At 39.3% G+C, this 21,926-nt stretch overlaps 1 protein-coding gene across 1 annotated transcript in view; it reads right to left on the bottom strand.

The window, feature by feature from the left end:
* The window catches only part of SAMSN1 (SAM domain, SH3 domain and nuclear localization signals 1), a 34,387-nt gene extending 17,773 nt beyond the window's left edge, over positions 1-16,614 (bottom strand). The window contains exons 1-2 of the mRNA XM_041480238.1: positions 16,441-16,614; positions 235-306 (exon numbers count right to left, since the gene is read on the bottom strand). Of these exons, the coding sequence (XP_041336172.1) occupies positions 235-306; positions 16,441-16,497 (129 nt within the window). The 5' untranslated portion in view covers positions 16,498-16,614. The remainder of the gene's footprint in view (positions 1-234; positions 307-16,440) is intronic.
* Positions 16,615-21,926: the final 5,312 nt, after the last annotated feature.

Here is a 21,926-nt window from a genome sequence, read left to right as displayed (position 1 = left end):
TGCATCAATGTGAAGTGCACTTTTTTTTTTAATTGTTTCTATTTTTACATCAAAGTGCCAAAGTTTAGCTGGGATTCTCTTGGTTTTTTTGTCAAGGCCTCAATCACTGAACAGACACAGGTATACAAGTAAAGTTCTCAGCACTGCAATATTTACACAACTGCTTCCCAATGTTTTTGCATAACTGTCACAGGAAAGTGAACTGCAGAAATTTAAACTTTGTGTTGTACAGACCTCAGCTGAATCATCTGCCTTTGATATCGAGTGATGCCTGAAACGGTCAAAGCTCCCAAAGCTGCTCGTGCGCTGCAAAAGAAGACAAACCTTGACTCACTGGTGCTGTTTTGCTTTGTTCTCTTATTAAGATTTAAATAAAACTGTCAAGCCACCTGTTGGTGTTGAAAATCCCTCCCATATCAGTGGACCATGAACTGCTGCATCCAGCTAGAAACAAAATATGAGGTGACTGTCGGGGAAAAAAAATTATGACTGTACAGGCAGAAGTAGAAAAATAAGTAAGAGAAACAATACTGCTTCAAATACTAATTAGGTAATGGATATGATTATGAGTTCTTCTACATCTGTTTCACATTACTCATATATGTAAATAACCATGCATTATTTGCAGGTAAGAAAGACTTGTTTATGAGTTTAAAAAAAAAGGTGTCATCATAAATATGATACAAGCAATAGACTTGGTTGTGGTGGTGTAAATTGTGGCAATTTATACAATGTATTTTTGTGGCTGAGAAGAAAATTTATGGTTCTTTACCATCAGGAATGAGCAAGGACTGTTGAGGATTATGAATACATCTTGTCCAAAATGCACATATTGCAAAGGGAGTATGTAACACAATATTCAGACAGGCCTTGTACTTTTCTTCCCAATTTTCCAATGAGAAGTTCTGATTTTTAAACATAGGTGGGTACAATTTTCTGCCAGGCCACAGCTTTACTTGGCTTAACAAAGCTGCATCACCTGAGCTGTGCATTACGAGACAGTGAATGGATTGCTCTGACTTCTCCTAGTTTTCACTCTTTCTGCATGTGGATAAGTGGCATGGAAAGGAGGGAGGTGGCACAACAGATTTTGAGGAGTGGGGTCATACAGAAATACCTATCAGACATGCTCAGGCAGAGCTGCCTCACACTGCACTGCCTATGGGGGCAAGATGCATAAAATCAGCATTGATGCCAAGCTGGTTGTCCCTTTAAGTGTGGCCCTAGAAACAGCAGAATTTGGACATCTATCCACTCTACAGTGTCTTTAAGAGCTTGTTTTATGTCTTCACCAATACTCACAGCTACATCTAGAATGGCTTGGGGTTTTTTAAGTACTTCCCTCTTCCATACTAAATGAAAATCTTTAATGCAGTATGAGAGCTCTTGAGCAGGGTTCACTATTATACATGAGGCAATATAAACTCAGTCTATTTTAGAGTATTCAAAATCCCCTCTGGATTTTGAATACTGGAGGAAAAAAACACTGAACAAAATAGTAAACCACAAAGTAAATACATTCTGTCTGATTTAATAAGTGATTTCAGAGTATCTGGGCTACAGCTTTTCCTGTACTTATTCATCCTTTTGCCTTGCCCATGTGATTTCAGCCAAACTAGTTCCTTGTTCCATTGCTTTCTTCCCCCACCCCCAGCCACAAGAGTCATATTTGAATCTCCCCCAGATTTCTAAAGCACCCACTGTGCACTCTTCACCTGGCATCTCCAGCTCCCTCCTTTTGCTGTCAATCCAGGAGCTTCACAAAAGACTTGTGAGCTCCCAGCTTTCCTGTTACAGAGTTCCAATCTTCTCCATCAGGCAAGAATTGTCATGAGGCAGCCTCAGAGGCAGCAGAGGTAGAACATCCTTTGGCCAACAGGAGAGGAGGAACAAAGGACTGGTTTGGGAGCCAGTGCCTTTGCCTGCCTTCACACTGCAGGCATGCTTAGTGCTGGCATGGAGCTGCTTCCAGAGAAGTTAAGGAGGAATCCCTCCTGGATGTGTTTCTCCATTTTCCCAAACTTATTTATTAACCAGTTCTGCCACCTACCCCCAAAAAAAATGAATGTAGACATAGCAGTGGGAGCCTGAGCAGAGTCAGATGGAAAAGTCTACTCATAATTTAGCTCCATATTCTAAGCAGTGCAGGTTAAAAGAATAATAACATCCTCTTTCCCCCCAGCCCTCTATTTCTGGACACATCTAACCTGAAAAATATTTCCAGGCAAAGGTTATTTGAAGAAACTGACCCAGATCTGTGAATATTTTTGGACAGATATAATGACATTTACTATTCACTGAGGGAAAAAAAAAATACAAAAATCACACAGCTCTCCTCTTAATTGATTGTAGAATCTCTGTTGTCTAAACACTGTGGTTTATTTGTTTGTTTTTACATTGTGGAAATGAAAATTACAATTTGAATTGTACATTTAATTTTATCTAAAATTCCCATAAAGAGCTCTGCTATTAAGTAGATGAAGAACATCCTGCGACAAGGGGTTAGCTCAACAGTATGATATAAAAACACAGCCCTGAGGATTATGGTCCTATTAGACAGGATTAACACCTTTGACTAGCTTGTCAGTCCAGCCAAATGTGCCCTGCAGCACAGAGCAGGAGGGAGAAGGGAGCCTGGGATTCACAGCAATACTGGGAAGGGAAAGTATAAAATTGTCTCAGCAATCTCTAAACATACACTGACCTTTCTGTTGCATTCCAACACTTCAATATGTCTAGTAGGAATAAGTGTATATTAAAGTGCAGATGTGCTGGAAATAGTTTAAAAGGAACAAGAGGGAAAACATTGTTTAGTGTTGGTCTTACCTATAAACAGCTTGGGCACAGTTATTCTTTTTTGACCCTGGAAACAACCTTATATCCTACACGTGCAGGACCCTGGGGCTATTTGGTAGTATGCTTCAATGCTGCTTCATCCTTATTAAATATTAATAAGGGTTACAGGATGATTTCCACTGTTCTAGATAATGGTGTTGCTGCACTGGAGAGCACTGAATAGGGCTGCTTCAGCAGTTCTCTATACTAACTTTTTCCATTAAGTAATCAATAGGCACCACCTTTTAAAAACGTATCCAACCCCATTATACTGATAACGAAAAGCAGATTTAGGAGCTCCTGGCTGCAAAGGGAATGGGACTATTACTTTCAGTAGTGTCAGTCACTGCATTAGTGTCAGGGAACACCTACTTTGTGAAGATATGGACAGGCCTTATTTCCAGGTGAAGGGAAGCTTTTAAAGTAAATGCAAAGCTACTAAGAGAAAATATGCTATTGACTTTTGATACCAGGATTCAGCATCCTATAAAGTTAAGTGGTTTTTCTGGCTCAATTTATGCAAGAGCTACCAAGGGATATGTTAAGCAAATACAAATTTGCTCAGTAAAATCTAATGGAGGCATGGGCAAAGGGAGAAACAACTGTGTTTTCCCGCACAAGGACTGATCAAATAATTTCTATAAATCAACGCATTAACTTTCATCTCTTCCCATTCAGTATTCCAAACTAGCATAATAGAAAATATTAAAGATATTTTTTAGTATTTGAAAACCTTCTTCCTTCTCCTATATCATTTATTCCCTGAAATCCAGGAATTTTAAATAATCCCTTTAAAGGGATAAGTGCTATGCAATTGTTGTTTATTTTAATATGGACAGTCTGCAGTTGATTGTCTGGTTTGACTGTAAATAGCCTATCATTTTCTCTAGAAAATAATATGGTATGGTATGCAAATAGTAGGACAACAACAGGTTCTGCAATCCATGTCTTTCTGTTATGAAACATCCTTCCCTTGTAGGACATATCATAGGATAAGTAAGTTCTTGTCTGTGACAAACTAGTCAGAGCTTCCCTGAGTCTAAAAACAACCTTTGAGCCAAAACTGACTGCAGTTATCCCAATAAATAATCAATATGGGAGATATCCATCCTATATTTTTCTTTAGACAATTCACACTGCTCAGCAATGTGGTTGCCTGCTGTCATAAATTCTGGCCCATTATATTTTGCTTCAAGTCCTATTCAAAATATCTTTTAAATCCTGTGTCAAAGGCTTTCTACTGACCCTCTCACACAAGTAAATCTCTTCAATTTCCTCCATGCATTTTAATTTTTAGCTTCCATTCAACCTTAGACTACCCAAACCATGTAAGCTGTATAGGGGCAAATGTGGACACTGGAAGTAATAAAAAGGGAGCTCAGCATGTTGCTCAATTTCCTTGCCTGCCACAGACACTTGTCTTCTTCCCTCTTTTTTGAGTGCAGACACAGCAGCCCTCAAGAGAACAGCCTGTTCTTGCTGCTCTGATTGATGGAGATAAGTGGAGATCAGGATTTGATTCATTCATTTCATTCCCTGATGGTTCTAGTCCCTTCAGAAGGAGGAGACCACTCTGAGAATGAAAGAGTTACCAAGTAGGGAAGAATATTTCCACTCTGCTAGCTTATCTTCTTGCATAGATAATCAAAAGAATTGTCTCCTACTTTCCCAGATGGCAAGATAGCAATTTATAGCTTTTTTGGATGTTCTGTGGAAAAAAAACCCACAAACCAAACACCACCAAAAAAAATCCTCACTTCTGCATAAAGAATGAGAATTTGCATAAAAGATTAAGCAACTCTCCAAAGGGTAAGGGAAGCAACAAAAGAGAAAACATCATGACCTCTGTACCACAGGGAATTTTTCCTATTTACACATTAGTTACACATACAGAACTTCTGACCACTAACCGACACATTAATATAACTTTATAGCCCACATCAAACGCAGCCTAAACCTTGCACTTCACCAGTCAAAAGCAATAAAAAAGATACAGCTTGTTCCTGCTAACTCAAATAGAGCAATCTACTGAAATGGCATTTTTAACTGGCTTAAAAATGACTCTGTAAAAGACTGGTTGTTATCATGGCCTGGTGTTCAGTAGCTGCATGGAGGTGGGGGAAGAGGGGAGCAAAGTGGACTTCGAACAGAATTGCCACCACGAAGCCTCAGGTCAAACACCCTAATTTTAACAGTGGAAAAGGACTGGAAAAGCAAAGCTGAATTTAAAAAATGAGTTAATCATAACTAACACTCCGCCAGGTGAACAAACTGCACTCTCCAAAGTAAACACTGAGCAGCTGTTTTATCAGTGCCTCTAAGTGGTACCAGCCTCGGTGTCTCAGCCCTAAATCCCTGCTGACACGGGGCACGTAGTTCCCAATAACCCACTTAGGGTCAGCACTAGATACCCAGTCTCCAGTGCTTTCCAGGGGCACCTTGCCCTGGGCAGGCACTAGGGCGGCTGAGAGAAGGGCAGAGCTGCTGTTCCTGAAGTTAAACGAGGGCGGGGCTTTTTTGCAAGGTCTGTAAGTCTTCTTCTGGAAGGGGCAGCCATGTAGGACATCTGAGCAAAGAGGCAGTCTGGTCTGGCAAAAAAAAATGTGCTGTGTTGATTAAACAACTTTGTGAGGGACTAAATAAGGAAGCAATTTAGGAAATGCCAGTCTTAACACTCAGAAAGTTTTGTGCAAGGGAGTATTGCAAAATGTGCAAGGGGGGGAAGGGACCTGACTCCACTTTCTTTAAATGCACATTGACCCTGAGTTTTGAGCAGCATCATTCCTGCCCAGTTTCTGCAGAGCACTCTCAGTTCCCAGTGAGAAAAGTCACTCCAAGTGCTCTTCTGCAGTCTGTCCAATTCTGGGAGTGCGCACACAGGTATTTGCAATAATTATGTAATTAAGACTTTATTATTTATATGACATTTAATTAAAAGTGACTTTCAGTGGCACACAAAACCATGAAAAGAAAATTACTTTAAAAGAAGGTTAAGGATGTGTGACAAACTCAGAGGAGCTATGAAAATGACAGTTAAGGATTTGGCATGATGTGCACTTCCACCTCCCTGCTATCCTTTTTCTACCCTTCATTTACACATGGGCAGAAACACCGAGGGATGAGCCTTGAAATCCACCCTCCACAAAACCATCACTGCAGTAGAGGGGAGTGCTGTCTGAGTAAAGGCTGGTAAAACACCACATAAGCATTGCAGGCTTTGATCTTTAATCCCTTAAATACCAACATCTTTCCTCTCCTGAAACTTCCTCCTCTTCAAACCCGCAGAATTCACAGATGAATTCTCACATTTTAAAACCAAATCACCTAGCAGCTTCAATTAAAGTCCTTTCCCTGCTTACTTAAACAGCATGATTTTAATAATGCTGTGTGTTCTCTAGGTCCTGACCTTGCAGGGTTTTGCTGGATTTCCTGTGTGAGAGAAATTACTCACAAGCATGTTTGCCTCAAGTGAAGACAAAAATACATATGCCTGAAGAGGAACTGAGAAGAATTCAGCCCCAAAAATTCAGTTTTACAGGGACCCTCAGGACTGGCCAGCATTCCCACAAGTGGGGCAACCAGCATGCGCTGGCAGAGGAGGTGGGAATGTGGCTGTTTAGTGGAAGGCGTTCCTTCAAATGACCTTCCAGATGAAAACAAGATTAAAAAATAACCTTTAAGCCATGGTCAAGCCTGACCGTCCCAAAAGCTCATTTGTTCTTTTTCTGAAGAGTAAGCAAACTTCAGAAAGCCCTTACACGAGTCTCACTGCCCTACTGCAATCTTACTCTTGACAACAGGTAATGACCAACAATAAGCTAATTCTAAGAAACTTGGGGGAGGGGGCCAGAAAGAGAGTTAGTTTTTATTACTTTTAAATGAGTGTTTGATACATCATCTTGGTTCCTCTGATTAATGTTCGCAGCAAACTCAGCCATTGGAGTGGTAATGTTTCTGCAAGCTTCCCTACAGCAAAGCCCAGCCATTAATTCAGTGGCATATGTCAGCTCAGCAGAGCAAGGTCACTCTTCTCTTTCAAGGGGAACCTTTTTAGAAATAATAAAACTGACAGAAAGTTCTTTTTTGCATGCTTTATGTCACCTGAGGTTGAGTGCTGCAGTTAATATCACAGAGCTTATAAACATTCCCATCTTCAGCAGTCTCCAAACCCACCGGGCTCTTAGAACCTCACTTTTTTTTTTTTTTTTTTTTTTTTTTTTTTTTTAAGTAACATAGTGACAGCTTTATGCAGGGCAGATATACAGTATGTAATCCTAAATGAGTAAAAAGTAAGTAAAAAATGAACAAATCTTTTCTTGGGCATTTTAGAGGAGAAATTTTGGAAGACACTAAGGACTGCTGATACTGCAGAATGTTAGTGCTTAGAGAAAAAGATGTGGGATTAGGGACTTTATCTCTGTGGATGCTTGCATCTTTGGATAAAGGGAGGAAATTTTAAAATGCATCAGTCCACCTTGTTTCCATGTCACTGCTAACTGATACTGTATAGGCATGTGATGTAAAGAGAGTCCAAATTTAATTGATCTATTATGGAGTGATTTTGAATTTGTAAGATGTCCTAGTCATCTGCTGTGATAACTAATTGCAACTCGAACTTATTTATCGGGGTACAAATATTATGGAACATGATAAACAAAATAACTAGCTGAAGAATAAGATCCAAACAATAGGCCATTTTCCCCCCTCATTATCTCCCTTCAGACATCCTGACTACACTTGATTAATGAATCCATAGTGAGATTAGCTGAAATTGCCTTAATGGAGATGCACTACAGTAGAGAAGCAAAATTCAGTGCAGTATCTATCATCAGTCACTGTGAATTTGAGTGCTTCATCAGATCTATCTGTCCATTTATTTAAATAATTTTTATATTGGAAAACAAAGCAAAAAAACCAACAAAGAAATAAAATACTAGGTTCATTAGAGTGGGTTAACTTTTGACTCCTGTGAAATGTAGATGAGGGTCACCATTTTTGCTCTTTCATGTGTCCTCCCTTGTCAAATGGCTATGTTCCAATGTTGGCTTGTTGTCATCCACAGGCCAAAGTTGTCCTTATTGTCCAGTTGAAGAAAGCACACGTGGCACTTAATTGCAGCTTCTCAGGCTTCAAAAACTGGACACACTCACACAATTGGGAATCCTAAATATGCTCCTGGGAATTTTGAACTCATAAGTTCAGCAAATTTTTGGTTTTGTATAGAAGCTGAAAGAAGGTTGCCAGCTCAGGGTTTCCATATGATTTGGGAGTCTGTAAGAATCCTTCTTAGTGCACAAGTTATAATGTATTAAATTCCATGTTTGCTTTGTAGTGCAATCTCTGTAATTGCAATCCTAGGAAAAAAAAAATCTAGGAATCTGAAGATATCATTCTGATCCTGTTCAGGTCACTCCAGAAAAGGAATTAATACAATCAACAGCTAACCAGGGTACCAGTAAGGGCACATCAATTCCCCTCTCTCCATTTGATTATCTCTGTGGCATGAGTTGTTGTGATCACAGCTCGGTGGAAAACTACAACTTCATTTCATGAAAAACAAGTGTACCAGGTGCCTGAAGTGTGTTTTCATTCTGACACATGAGAAGAATGAGACTGAACATTTTCCCCCTCCCCTGCTCCAGCAGCCTCCACAAGAACAACACGTGGTGGAGAGATGCTCACCAGTGAGGTGCTGCTCCTGAGGCAGTGACACCAGTGAGGGCTTTGCGCTATTCTTTGAACTCCAGATTTAAGGACAGACTCCAAATCCTACTGAAATCAGCCCTATCACTGCAAAGGGAACTCTACCAACTACATTATTTTAAGCTGTCTTCAAGGGGTAGGAAGATGTTGCCTCTTCCCGTTCCTTCAGATACTGGCTAAAATTGCAAACACAAAGACATTTTCAAACATTTTACCACAATTAGCAAGATATATTAGTCAAGCAAATGCAAATTCCATTACAGAAGCAAGAAGAAAATAATGTAAACATGCCAGTAATCAACATCAGAAGAGCTCTGCCACATGCTTGTGCTAGAGCTGAATGCCTGCTCTACCACCATCAGTCATTTCATGCAACCTCTCCACAGGTTCTGAGCTGCTTAACCAACAGTGAACCACGTCCCCTTTCCAGCTTTTTGAAGTGGTTTTTGAACATTACATCTGATCTTAAAGAAGGAGGCAGAGAGACAGAAGTGTAAGAGCAAAACAGCACAGCTGTGGCTAGTGAAACCCTTCAGGAGCAGTAGCCCAGCATCCCCTTTGCACAGGTGCAGGCAGCAGAGAAAGCCACATGAGCTCCCTCAGCTGGCTCGGCCACTGTTGTCCCCTCCTCACACATCTGCTTTGTTGCTAAATGAAGCTGATTTCTTTGTTTCATGGCTGCAGCCTGTCAGTGACACATCTCCATCTCTGTCTCAAACATAATGGTAGAGGGAAGACATGAAACTGCAGCGTGTTTTCTGGTTGAGCAGAACTCCTCTGGTGTTTATCCTCTCCCTGAAGAATACAGGAGGAACACTGCAGAAAAAACTAAAGTCAAGTACGCAATTATTCAGAGACTCATGTCCCACTTGTCCTTCAACATACCTGGAAGAACAGCAAACCTACCACAACTTCTGATGAGGCCAGCATGGACAAGTAAAGGAACTCTCACTTATTAGAGTTCTCAAGGAAGTGACCATTCAGCACCTCAAGGAAATCAAGTTCAGCAGTGTTAGGTTACATGGCTGTTCTTGTGAAGATGATAAAAGAGATTAAAACAAAGAAGGGTAGGAAAAGGACTAAAACTCCTCCCAGAAAACATAATGGTGCAAACCATCAGGTCACTAGAGCTTCTTACCAGAGAACACTTGCCAGCTGCAGTGCTGGGTGATGAGATAGAAGACCTTTTGCTCTTGAATTTCAGCTTTCCAGAGCATGTTATGACTGGCAATTAAGCAGCCTGAAGACTCTGTACAGGTGAAGTCTTTATCCAAATTTCTGTATATCCATGAAATAAACTAAAGAAAGTATGGAGAGGAAAAGTGGCAGAAAGGTTTATATTGTGCATAGTCAAAGAAGCAGCTTCCCTGAAGAAGTCTCCAAACTTTTCCACAGGCTGGAATTTCACTCTCAGGTTTAAGAAGAAGAAAAATAGTAAGAACATGCTCTTGGGTGCACTGTAACTGGAATAAAATTTTAAAAAAGCTACAGGGGTTAGACTAAGCATACTACAGAAGAGATTTCACTTACAAAAAAAAAAAAGATAAGTGGTCATTCATCTTCCTGTGGAATAACAATACGGATACAACACACCTCTGATTCATGAAACAAAGTTTTCCATTAGGATGGTTTCAAGGATATATGTTATGCTAAATATTCAGAACATATATAATCTGTAGCCTGGTGCCAAGCAGCAAATGTTGAGCAAAACCACTGACACTGACAATTTGTGGAACAGAATATAATTGTTTCTAGCAACTGGAGTAACTCTGCTCTCTTTGTTGCAGCCTTTCAGAAGAGAAAGCTTAAGGCATATTGTGATTACAGAGACCCAGAAGACTTTTTTCCCCCTTCTCAGGAGTGGGTATTCCCAGCAGGTTCTACCCACATAGCAAGGGATTGATTCTTCTGGCTGAAGTGTTTGTGGCCACCCAGAAAATGCCTTTACAGCTGCCAAGTGATGGCTTTATGACAGCTTTTGCCTGAATTTACGCTGTGACATAGATTACTAGACAAATATGGAAGTACAGGAAACTGTAGGCCACATCCTCTGCCAGTCCTGCCCATATATTGTCACTGCTTTTTTACCAGCAATGACAGGTATCCTGACCAATGTTTACTTTGGGGTACTTTGGTTTTCGTAGAAACACAGCAAGTAAGTCAACTGCTCTTAAGCCACTCTTAAAGAATAAGGAGTCAGCTAATGCTGATTTATGTCACCTTGGTAGTTGTGCTGTGTTATGTATCAGAGAGCAGAATTATAAATGCTGTGGCTGATAGTCTGGTTTCTAAAAATGCCTGGATAAGGTGGTTCAGGCAGACTTTTTGAAATATTCCTACTTGCTTAAGAAAACAAACAAAACCCTGGATTTGTTACTGTAAGCAAAATGAATATTAATGTGTAAATATTCCCTTCAGAAGGTTGCACTCACTTGTTTTAAAATATTTTGCTCTTAAGGACTTAAGCCTGGCTAGTGAAGGAAACCAAGACAGGGAAGAAGCAAGAAACTAAATGAGTATTGTGCAAAGTTGACAAAAATGCCAAAAGATGCTTTAATCAACGGAAAACACAAAATACATCGGTACTGGAACAGGTCACAGGTATAATTTTTCCTTTGTAGCAAATGCTAGCCAAGATGAGACCTTAATGAGACTATGTCTTGATGTGAGCATCAAAATGGGGAGTCTGGTCATCCTAATCAGCCTCCTGCCAAGGGCCAGGCGACAGGGGGCTGTTCTTTCCCCACAAACACTCTGGACCTTTACTTCCTGCTGAGCAAACAAAATTCCTCAAATTTCAATAGCTTTCTAGAAGAGATATGTTAACATATATGTTAAGACACAACTTTCTGTAGCTGCTCATGAAAATGAAGAATAGTTAGCTGATGACCGAGAAGCATGATGATAACATAAATAAAGAAAAAATAGCAGAAGTAAGAGAAGCAGTAATATGGTTGTAGAACCACCCACTCACAAAAGGGAAATAACCCAAGGTTCACTCTAACCTTGTTCCACTATTTTATGAAGCCTAGGGGAGACAGAAAACACCTTCTGAAGTGTCACCTGCAATCCCTCCTTTCCCCATCCACACACACATGGTTTTTACAAGTATCATTATTTTTCTCTGAAACCCCCCACTAAAGGCCCACAGGTATTTACACCACAAACCAGGTTCTTGAAAATACTTCCCAGATGTTGTCATCTGTTCCTGCTTATTTACCAGAGCTCAAATGGATGTTGACAAACAGTCTTTGCTCAAGAGGCAATGCAGTAAAGCCCTTTAATGACAGAACTATGTGTCATCTCTGCCTATAAGCATAAATTTGCACAGCGGGCAGTACAGTGAAAACAGCTTATCATCAACTCATCACCTCTCATCATTGTTAGAATGAAATGCAAATGGAAACGAACATCACTTCAGTCATGGTTGTGAAAATTAGCATCTGTGACATTAGCAGTGGCTCATTTATTATGCACTCAAAATTTCAGGGGGAAAGAAAAGAATATAAAACTTCATAACTCTACCAGTCTTTACCTTTGAAATAAAATTAAAACCTTCAGCTTTCCCCACTCAAGGATAAATCCTAGTTAATATTCATTAACACTGAGCAATCTCTTCACTGCAGATCTTGTCCTACAGAAGTTCTAATTATGTCTCAAATTATTTTTGGTGTTTAGGTTTGCTGTACCTATTTTCTATTTTCTTTTCTTTAATAAGTATTCCCCACTGGAGAGGCACAAGCCATGGTCCGAGAAAAATGCAGCACCAAAAAACTTGCTTATAGCATCTGTCTGCATTAGAGGCTCCATACACTTAGGCAAGCAATAAACTTTACTCAGATAATCCTGCTGAAATCAATGGGATCACAGCTAATTTATTCATTTAAGTCAGAATCAGGATCAGGCCTTTTGTGAAGAAAATATAAAAAGGTGAAATTCTGGCCTCAAGTCTATGGCAAAAATGTGCATTGATTTCTGCAATGTCAGGGTTTCATTTTAAGCTTATAAAAAGTAAAATTACTGGTATGAAATTGTACTAGGGAACAAATTTTCATATTAAAATGTTTCCTCCCATTGGATTTGCCACTCTTTTCTCATAACCCTGAAAACAAATAATGGTTTAGTCACCTAAGTAAGCGACTATTGATTTAATTAGAGGCTTGGATATCTTTTTGCCTAAACAAAATGCAGAGGCACTGACCCTGAATTGTCTTACACCCCAGAAGTAAGCTGAGTTTAAAGCACCAAGTGCATTTGGAAGAAGCAGAATAAGGAGACAAAAACGTCTCAAACCTTTAGCATAAACACAGATCAACTGTCATGTAGAATAATAACACAAGACTTTCTTCAGTCAAGCCAGAAAAAATGGCACAAAGTCGTCTTTGCTTCACGTTGAAGTAAAGCCAAGAATCATCAGGCAGTTCTCAAGTTTGCTGTGTCCGGAGGAATAGGGAAGAGAGAGAGAGAGAAAGGAGTAGGTTCTGCCCAGCACATTACATGTGCTGGCAAGTGGGCAAGACAATGCAGGGATGCTTTACAGATTATTTGCAACTGGATAAATGTGTAAAACAGTGTGAAGTGGAATGCAGAATAGCTGTGAAGTGCTTTAATGGGGTTTTATGTGTATGGTGCTGCCTGAAGGGTGTACAAAAGAGAAGACTAGAACCTGTATAATTCGTTTGCTTTTTCCTTACCGTCATTCTAAATCTGCTTCATTACACTCCCCAGATGCACTGACATCTGTAACATCGTAGAGGCTCAGAGAGGCTGAAATCCAGGTGATTTCAGGACTCTTTCCTTCATCCTCCATGTCCACTGCTCTCCTCCTCCTCAGCTCCCTGAGGGGTGCTGGGACAGACTGCACAGACCCATAGCTGAAGCACATCTAGGATATGTGTCCTTTCCCCACTTGCTTTCCCACTCTGCCATGATCCACGTGCTGTCCCTGCAGTGAGCCACTCCAGCCATCAGCGTGACCATGGACCTCAGGGCTTTGTGCAAGACCTACTTTGTCTGACCTCACCTGCCCACAAATAATTCTGCAGCTCTGAGCAGCTGCACCGTGTAAACCAAGCTGTGTCTCATCTGGCAGAAATGAAAGGAGGGCAGGTAAGGACTCCCTAAAGGGAGGGACAGGATATGCACACGTTCTGCTGTGGTACAAAGTCATTTAAGGTCCTGGATAGACAGATAGGTTAAATCAGATAGGCTTGGAATAGAGAGCTTCAACCCTTCAATTGGTTGAATTACTTCAACATTAAGCAGGGTATTTTTAACCCTTAAGACTTTTCCTTTATAATTCAGCTTCCTAAGTTGTTATAAAAGGTGTAAATGTGCCATAGTATGAACAGCTACGATGATAAACATTTGCAAAGGATCAGAATCCTTCCAGTATCTCTTTCAAATGCATTTCTGTATCATTTCTCTCCCAGTTTTCTCTGGAATGACACCTGGTTTAGATGTCTTTTTGCCTAACAATGAATATTTATTTATATAAATGCATTCAGTAGTTATATGCATATCCATGAATACGCAAGAACTGCCAGACATTGAAAGAAGTTATTAGCATGGCTGCAGCACCACTGAAATCTTGCTGAATGACAAAAAAAAAACCCTGCAAAACTATTTTGTGGCATAAATTAACTTTACCATAGTGTACACTGAGAGTGTTAAAATAGATTTTTGTCTATGCAGCATCTAACACATCTGCAGAAGTCCCTTAAGCACCACAATAATAAATAAGGTAAATGCATTGCACATGGTGAACAGTGAGATACTGAACTTGTATTACTCTTGCATTGGTCATTGAATCACCCACATCCATGAGGGGCTTTATACAGGGACAGCAAGTTGCCTCGAGAAAGGCTTTAACACCAGCCTTCTGGAATATTCATTCATCTTTATCAAAAGACATCAATTCATGCCAGTATTCTTCACATTAGAAAGTAATAAAACCAAAAGGATTAAAAAGAAAATACTGGTTAAACACTCTAATTAACACACAGAAATTCATACTGTTGTGGTAAAGACAAGTAGTCACCATGGTTAAGATTCAATTACCTAAAAGATCTTTCTAGTGTCCCCTTTGAGGGTCTAAGGCTGCAAAACTGATTTTGATTTTAATTTGAAATTAAAAACAGGCCTTATGGCTCTCTCACAGGTCTGTGTGGATGTGTTGGAGACACTGGGATGTCTAAGAGGCCTAAAGGCAAAATGAGGTAGCCCAAGACCTGCCCAGTGGTGAAGGTATCATGCCGTGCGAGCATGAGGAGATACCAAATGTGGCAGGCACAGAGCAGGGCCAACCAGGACGTGACCTACAGAGGTCACTTGTGAAATCCTGTAACTTCTCCAAGAGGTGAGGCCTTGTGTCCCATCTTACCCAACTCAGCATTAAGCAACTTGAGTATTTACGTTGCTTCCCTGGGACAAGTTTTGAAATGTGCTACAACAAGCCAAGATTCCTGTTCTATGCAATGTGGGGGCTGTCTGTTCCTCTGCCCTGATTGTGAGCAGCACATTCAGCAAGGCATTCCCCTTGTGGAAATTTTACACAGTTCTGTACAAAAGTGGGCCTTTAAAAATAAAAATCAGACTATTGTTAAAGAATGCCTTATTTTGGAAGATGAGAGCGGCCAAAACTGGCTTTTGAAAATATTTTAAAGACAGGGAAATAAAGCCCATTCCCAGAGTCTTACATGGTCATTTCTTGTTTAATCTGTAATATAATTAGGTACTAATTATAATTCTTCCCTGCCATTAAAACACAGTTTTATGAATGAGCAGAAAAAAAAAAAAAATGCATACCAAGCCAACCAGTGCAATGCTTAAAAAAATTTAAAATGTGGGGGAAAATAGTATCAAAATCACTTCAAATCCATGGAAAAAGCCATTAATTTGAACTTTTAATGAGTCATGGTCTAAAATTGCAAGCACAGTCTACAAAAGCCAATGCTGTGTGAAACCAGAAGACCTTCTTGCTGAAACAATGTCTGCAGTAATCTCTTAGGACACAGAAGTCACTAAAGGAGATCTATTCCCAAACAATGAGAAGGTGGATCTGTAAATTGGGAAACACTAGTTGTTGAGAGCAGAAAAATAATAAAAGGCTTTTCTAATCTCTTTGTTAAATTTTCAGCACTGATAAACTGAGGCAGAAATGGAGGCTGAAGTACTCAGGTTGAGCAGTAGCTGTTGCACTGCAGCCTTACAATATTCTACAATACTTGTACAATACAATGCACAGAGGTCATTTTACACTCAATCCAGGGCAGGGACTGAAAATAAATTTTGAGCATCAGACATATCCTTATGCATCTTGCAAAACTCTCACTTCCTTTCTTACAATTCCAAATTGTGGAAAGTGTCCAGTGTAGCACATAGTCATTTTGCTTAGAGTATTTCTTTCAGACTGGTATTTTAATGATTCCTGGAGAAATTAAGATGACAAGCACTGATTGCAAAGTATCCTCTTCTCCTGTGATTCTGGTGATGCAAAAGCAAATATATTAAAATAAGGAACAAATTTAATAGTTTTTCTAATTTTTCACTGATTCTCACACTCCTTTCTGGGACATCATTGGTTTATCATAGATGAAATAGAGAAAGGGGATTTTAAGTGCCCATCTGCTAAAAGACTGATGCAGAGTATAAAACAACAAAGTCCAGCACCAGAATTCTTAGCACAGCTATACCAGCTTCACAATGATGATCCCTTGAACTGGATCTTTACTATTATAAAGTGAGTATATGCAAACAGATTCCTGAGATTATAGAACCGAAGTACTTCCAAGCACATTAAAAAATCCTGAAGCTAGGATTTAAGAGGAAACCCTCATATTAAAAATTGCTAAGAATTCCTGCTATTATTATTAATTGGCAACAAAAACGAGACATTCTTACCTTTGGCTTTTGGCTTTTCTCCTTATCAGACGCATTAGATGGTTTTCTCTTCAGCATGTTTAACTCAGTTAATCCACTGAACGTGCAACTGCTATGAATTTGTAACCAAACTAAGTGCAAGGGAAGGCACTCTGGACGTGTGCATTGGTTATGCAGTTCCTTTTTCTACCAGGATGTGACTTCACATGGCTGCTTTGTGGCATAGGGGAGCAAACTGAATTCTTCCTTTGGGGAGGGGGTGAAGAAGGAAGGAAGGAAGGAAGTGATGAGGGACAAGAAAGAGAGAGGTGCACCAAGGAGATGAGTTGAAAATTAGGGCAGGGGTCAAAGTAGAAATGCTTTAAAACTTATCTGCTGCTATGTTACCATCAGCCCTTAGTAAGATTTTGGACAACCTCAAGAAAATCATTCTCTTTTCCTCTCTCAATTTTTCTCTCCCTAGTCTTATGGCACTAAATGCATCTTTATTTCCACCAGTGCTGGAACTTGTGTATGAAGAAGGTGTGCTGATATTCAGAGGACCAAGAACTATTATTGATATCAGATGTGAGCTACACTGTGGGTGTAATTGGCCCCTAAGTCCTCCATTCCTCTCTTGGCTCTCCAGCAGTGCAATAAAAGCAATGAGATTGAAGGTTGCTGTTTGGTAGAGAAGGGAATTATGTAAAGCCATCTTTTTCTTTTGCATGGTGGAATAATTTTTTTTTTGCCATTCATCACAGAACTGGGACTCCCTAAACCAGCCTTTTTCAGTCCTCCATTTTCCTTGATTTGCTGAAAAAGTCACTGGGAGAAAAGGCAAGTCTTACAGAAGACTTTAAACAAAGAGGCTGGGGGAAATGGCAGAGGTCCTCTACAACCTCTTGAAAAGCACCCCAAAAGCTAAAAGAAAGTGAAGCTATTAAAAGAGCTGAAAATCCTGCTTCATTTTTCTTGAAACTTTTTATCTTAGAGAAAAACTCAAAAGTCTTGAGCATCCTTATTTGTTGTGAATCATAGGCCACAAACCTTGAAACTGTGAAATATTCCCAACATTTTGCTGAGCAATGGAGGCAAATTCTCAGTTTCAAACCCCAAATTTTCAGGGTCCTCACAGAACTTCAATTAAATCTTAATTTAAGATTACTGCATATGTAAAAGAATTATCTTAGTAAGTTGCAAGAAAAGGGTTCAGGTGTAACTGTCAAGAAAAAAAAAAACTTTTGGCAATTTTTTTTTCTTTTTTCAAAATTTTGTTATTTTTTCAAAATTATTATTTTCTAAGCCTTAACTCATAATTTTGGCATAAATAAAAGCTCTTTTTAAAATACTCTTCTTTCTCTTCTACCATATGAATATTCTAAGGAGGGATAAGACATACTCATCAGATGAATTCCCATTTTGGCTTGCTATTTGGACTTCTCTTTAAATGTTTAAAAGAAGTTTTGGAGGGTTTTTGGGTTCTAATGGACAGGCAGCTGGATGGACTGAGACTGACTGATGAAGGAATAATTGTTATACACTAATAGTATTATGAGGTTTTCCTTTCCAGGCTTTCTAAAATTTGGGTTGGTAAGAAGGGGAGGAGGAACTGGGGTTAAGACACCAAAATTCTGTCAAATAAAGACCCAAAACTCTCTTGGTTAGTGGGCTGCAGTGGACTAAGTTTTGAACCTCAGCCCATAAAGCTTCACTTCACATTTTAATCAGAACAATACTAATTTAAACCAAAGTTAAATATCAGGGTTTTATTATTGAAAATAATATATCCATTAGAGTTCCTAATTATTGATATTATTATTAATTAATTTATAATAATTATGAACTCTGAGATTTTTTTTTCCTTTATTTGAAAAGACCACCTGAAACATCAGTTTAAGTTTCTAAGCAGAAGGAGGTTTTACCATGGATATTTAATCAGCCTCAGTAATTCCGCAGGGCCATAAGTTGTTACAAAAGCTGCATGTATGTTTAATAGTAATTAAACTTGATTATTATCTCCATAGATTTACATTGCAGTATATTGGTTTTCTTTTTAATTTGATCCAAATGTGAGGATTAAATCAGACTCTGCTGATCATTAGACTGTGATTTCCTGTCTCAGGCCACTGTTAAAATCTTCATGATTAATAAAATGGGAACTCAGCTGAAGAGTAATATATGAGCTTCCTTTCTGTAGAATATTTATTGTTAAACAGGAAGAAAGAGGCTATTTCAAGAGATATAGTACCCACCCATATCTATTTCCTTTCCTCATCCACATATCAGAAAAATTATAGCAGCTTGAAGGCTGACCTGATTATGTTCTTGCCCTTGGAAGGTTGACCCACCAGTTTTAAAAAGTAACAAAGTGAAGAAAATCAAATATATATAACATTAAGTTCATTTAAATTAGTTAACCATTAGGTTTCAAAAGGAGCACTTTTGAATTAAAAATTAATAATAAGCCTAATGCTTATATCCTCTGTATTTGAAGCTAATTTTTTAAAGGGGAATGAGTACTTGTGTAAAATTTAAAGAAAAATTCTTATACTTAATATTCTGTTGGACAGGACTGCTGGACTTTGAATCTGATCCAAATCCCAGTGAAATCAATAGAAGTTTTTCAGGTAATTTTTATGGGGCTTGGACTGACTCCTCTATCCTGAACCAGGCAATGTCACTCTTTTATCTGGAAAGTCTTACAGGCAAAAAGGCTATCCACTTAAAAATAATTAAGATGACCCCATGAGAATGATTCTCACTGTCATTATATTTATAAAAGGCAACATCCCTTACAGCTTATTATTATCATTACTCACTTTTAATGAATGGACTGTGATGAATGATCCTGGATGTTCAAGTGCTTTATGTGCCTCCCTCCCACATGGTATCATATTCCCTCAGGGGCTCCATCCAGTTACCTTCCCTGACAGGAGAGATCACTTCCAGACCAAACTGCAAGAGTAAACTTATCCTTTCAATACTTGATTATACTGATAAAACCAGAAAGTAGGGTGTGAAGTAGGTTGAAGTGTTTAGCACTCTGGCCACCTGTCAAAATGCAAATGAAATGAGACTTTCTCTGTGTTAGCAACTCGTTTTTCATTGTCTGTCAGACAAAACTGGTCCAAGTTTAACTGGAGGCTCAAAGATACCTATGGGGCTCTACATTGCTTTCCCTAATACTAAACAAGCCCAGAGTGTCTTAGTCTGTTTATTTTAATTAAAAGATATGCTTTGAACAAGAAAGGAATCCTGCCTTCAGCCTGTGATTTTATGGCCGTGCACCTCCCTCTGCTATCTAGCTTGCTTAGATATTGCAGAAATCTCAGAATAGCAAGTGAAGCTGAGTGAATAATTTGCAGTGAATAATTTACTCAACAAATTTAATCTTTATTTCCTCAAGGAATGTTCGTGAGCAGAACACAATTTCCTCAAATGTATTAATTATGGGCCAGAATTTAGCTAGATACTTCCCTCTCCTGGTCTGATTTCAGCCATCCACAACTACAGTCGCTGCTAATCCTCAGCAGAGCTCTCTCCATAAACTACCACAGCAAAGACTCCTCAGAAACTAAAAGGAAAAAGTGTGAAAAGTGAAATCAAGCCCCCTCTCCACTGGCAACTCATGAAAGAAGACAGAGGTTGAGGCCTGGGCTGTAACGCTTTAAACAACACACTCACTTCAATTTTAATGCCAAAGATTGAGGCTGTGATTTTCCACTGGATTGCTGGGGAATGGAACTGGATACTTAAAGTCCCATCTTTAAGATTCCCACATGCTCTGAAAACTCATCCAGAACTTAGTATTGAAAATTGGTCCAAAATATTTAGGGACTTCACGCAACAAGGTGCATGATTTCCTATTGCATAGGCTCCCATGTGCTTTTCTTATCAGGAATAGAAAATGGAGAAGCAACAGAACCTCAGAGTCTTAGAGAGACAGGTCATGGTTAAAGAATATTTTAAGCTTACAGTTTTGATTTGTGGCTGTGTTGACCCTATCAAGAAGATTCCTATCCCATACAAAGTATGATACTTATGAAACATGGCTATGCAGCCAAGGGAATAACTAACACCTAAATTAAAAAATTTAATTTTTGCTTCAAAAAATTATTGTTAAATCATTTACATTGAGTGGATTTTTAACGACATACATAAAATGAAAAGACATAAGACACCACAAAGAGTGGGAGTCAAAGCTTGTTTGAACGACCTCCAGGGTGCAGAACAGCAGGAATACCCTCATCATGCCAGGTCCCAGGAAATGGGATTTCAGCCTCCCAGACTATTGGGCTTCCTTCTCTTTCTGAAAAAGGTGTTACTGTGATTCTTCCTTCTTTTATGCTAACCCTTTGCCTTTAAGGTCAATGGAGTCATAAAGAATTATGGCAGGGACAGGCAATAGAACACCACTACCAGAGTTTAAAGAGGTGTCTGGTCCAAAAGAGTGGTTGATGCTGTGTGAGTAAGAAAAAGTGTCTCATTGCCAGGCCCTGTGTCCTTGGCATGTTCCCAACACCACCTGGCCTAAAGGGAAATTGAAGTACCAGGAACTTATCTCAAGCTTTAATCCCAACACATTCTCTTGCATTAGCAGTAGATGAACAGATCAGTCATACCTACACTATGTCAGGTTAGCCCTAACACTAATAAAAATCTATACTACTGTGACATAAGGATTCTCAAGGAGATCGCCTTTCACCTATTGAACAAATCCCTTTCTTATTAGCTTGAAGAGTAAGAGCCAAAGTTGTGTCTATATCTTCTAGGTGTTCCTATTGAGAAAACTCAAAGTCAGCAAGGTTGATGTCTTGTAAAGCAGAAGCCACAGACTTATCCAGCATCTGTGTAAAATCTGCTGCAGAAATGTGCGTCACTGGTGGTTTTCCTGTGCAATTCCTGTACTCTGCAAGCAGAGTGCACTTTCCAGTTTGTGATGAACAGCAGAAAGCAATGGGCAGGATGCTGCTGCTGCGAGTTCAGACGTGCAGGGAAGCAGCCACACTGTTTCTCAGAGTGAATGTTAAAATCAATGTTAAAATACGCTGCAGTGTTCATACCTAGAACATCTCAGTGGATTCCATTGGTGAACGCCGTGATTACTAATCAGCTACAAGGGCATTTTATCCCATGGAATTTGCGGGTTTGGATGACTTGTTTTATAGTCATCCAGCTGAACCTCAGCGTCCCAGAAACGCGTTTACACATAAATAGTGATGGTTGCCTTGTAGATCTATTTAAAAAAGCTCAGATATGAGATTTTCAATAAAGGAAACTGATATAAACTTTGAACTGATATAAAAATAAATTTAGGCTCTCTGTTTTAATCTCATACACAAAACATGACATGCTTCGTTTGGTATTTAGAAGACCAGCTTAACACAGGAGCACTGACAGTGCAGCAGGGGATTTTTTCAAGGTATGTACATGACGTCTGCTGGCCTATCTCTGATTAGAATCAAGATCAACAGAAGTAAATTCTGATTAACTCTAATGCCAGCCTGCTGTCAGAACACTCTGCA

The sequence above is a fragment of the Pyrgilauda ruficollis genome, unplaced genomic scaffold (assembly GCF_017590135.1).
Source record: "Pyrgilauda ruficollis isolate IOZ18807 unplaced genomic scaffold, ASM1759013v1 scaffold50, whole genome shotgun sequence".
Taxonomy (NCBI): domain Eukaryota; kingdom Metazoa; phylum Chordata; class Aves; order Passeriformes; family Passeridae; genus Pyrgilauda; species Pyrgilauda ruficollis.
The sequence above is the reverse complement of the archived record's forward strand: the minus strand, read 5'-3'. Positions and strand labels throughout refer to the sequence as shown.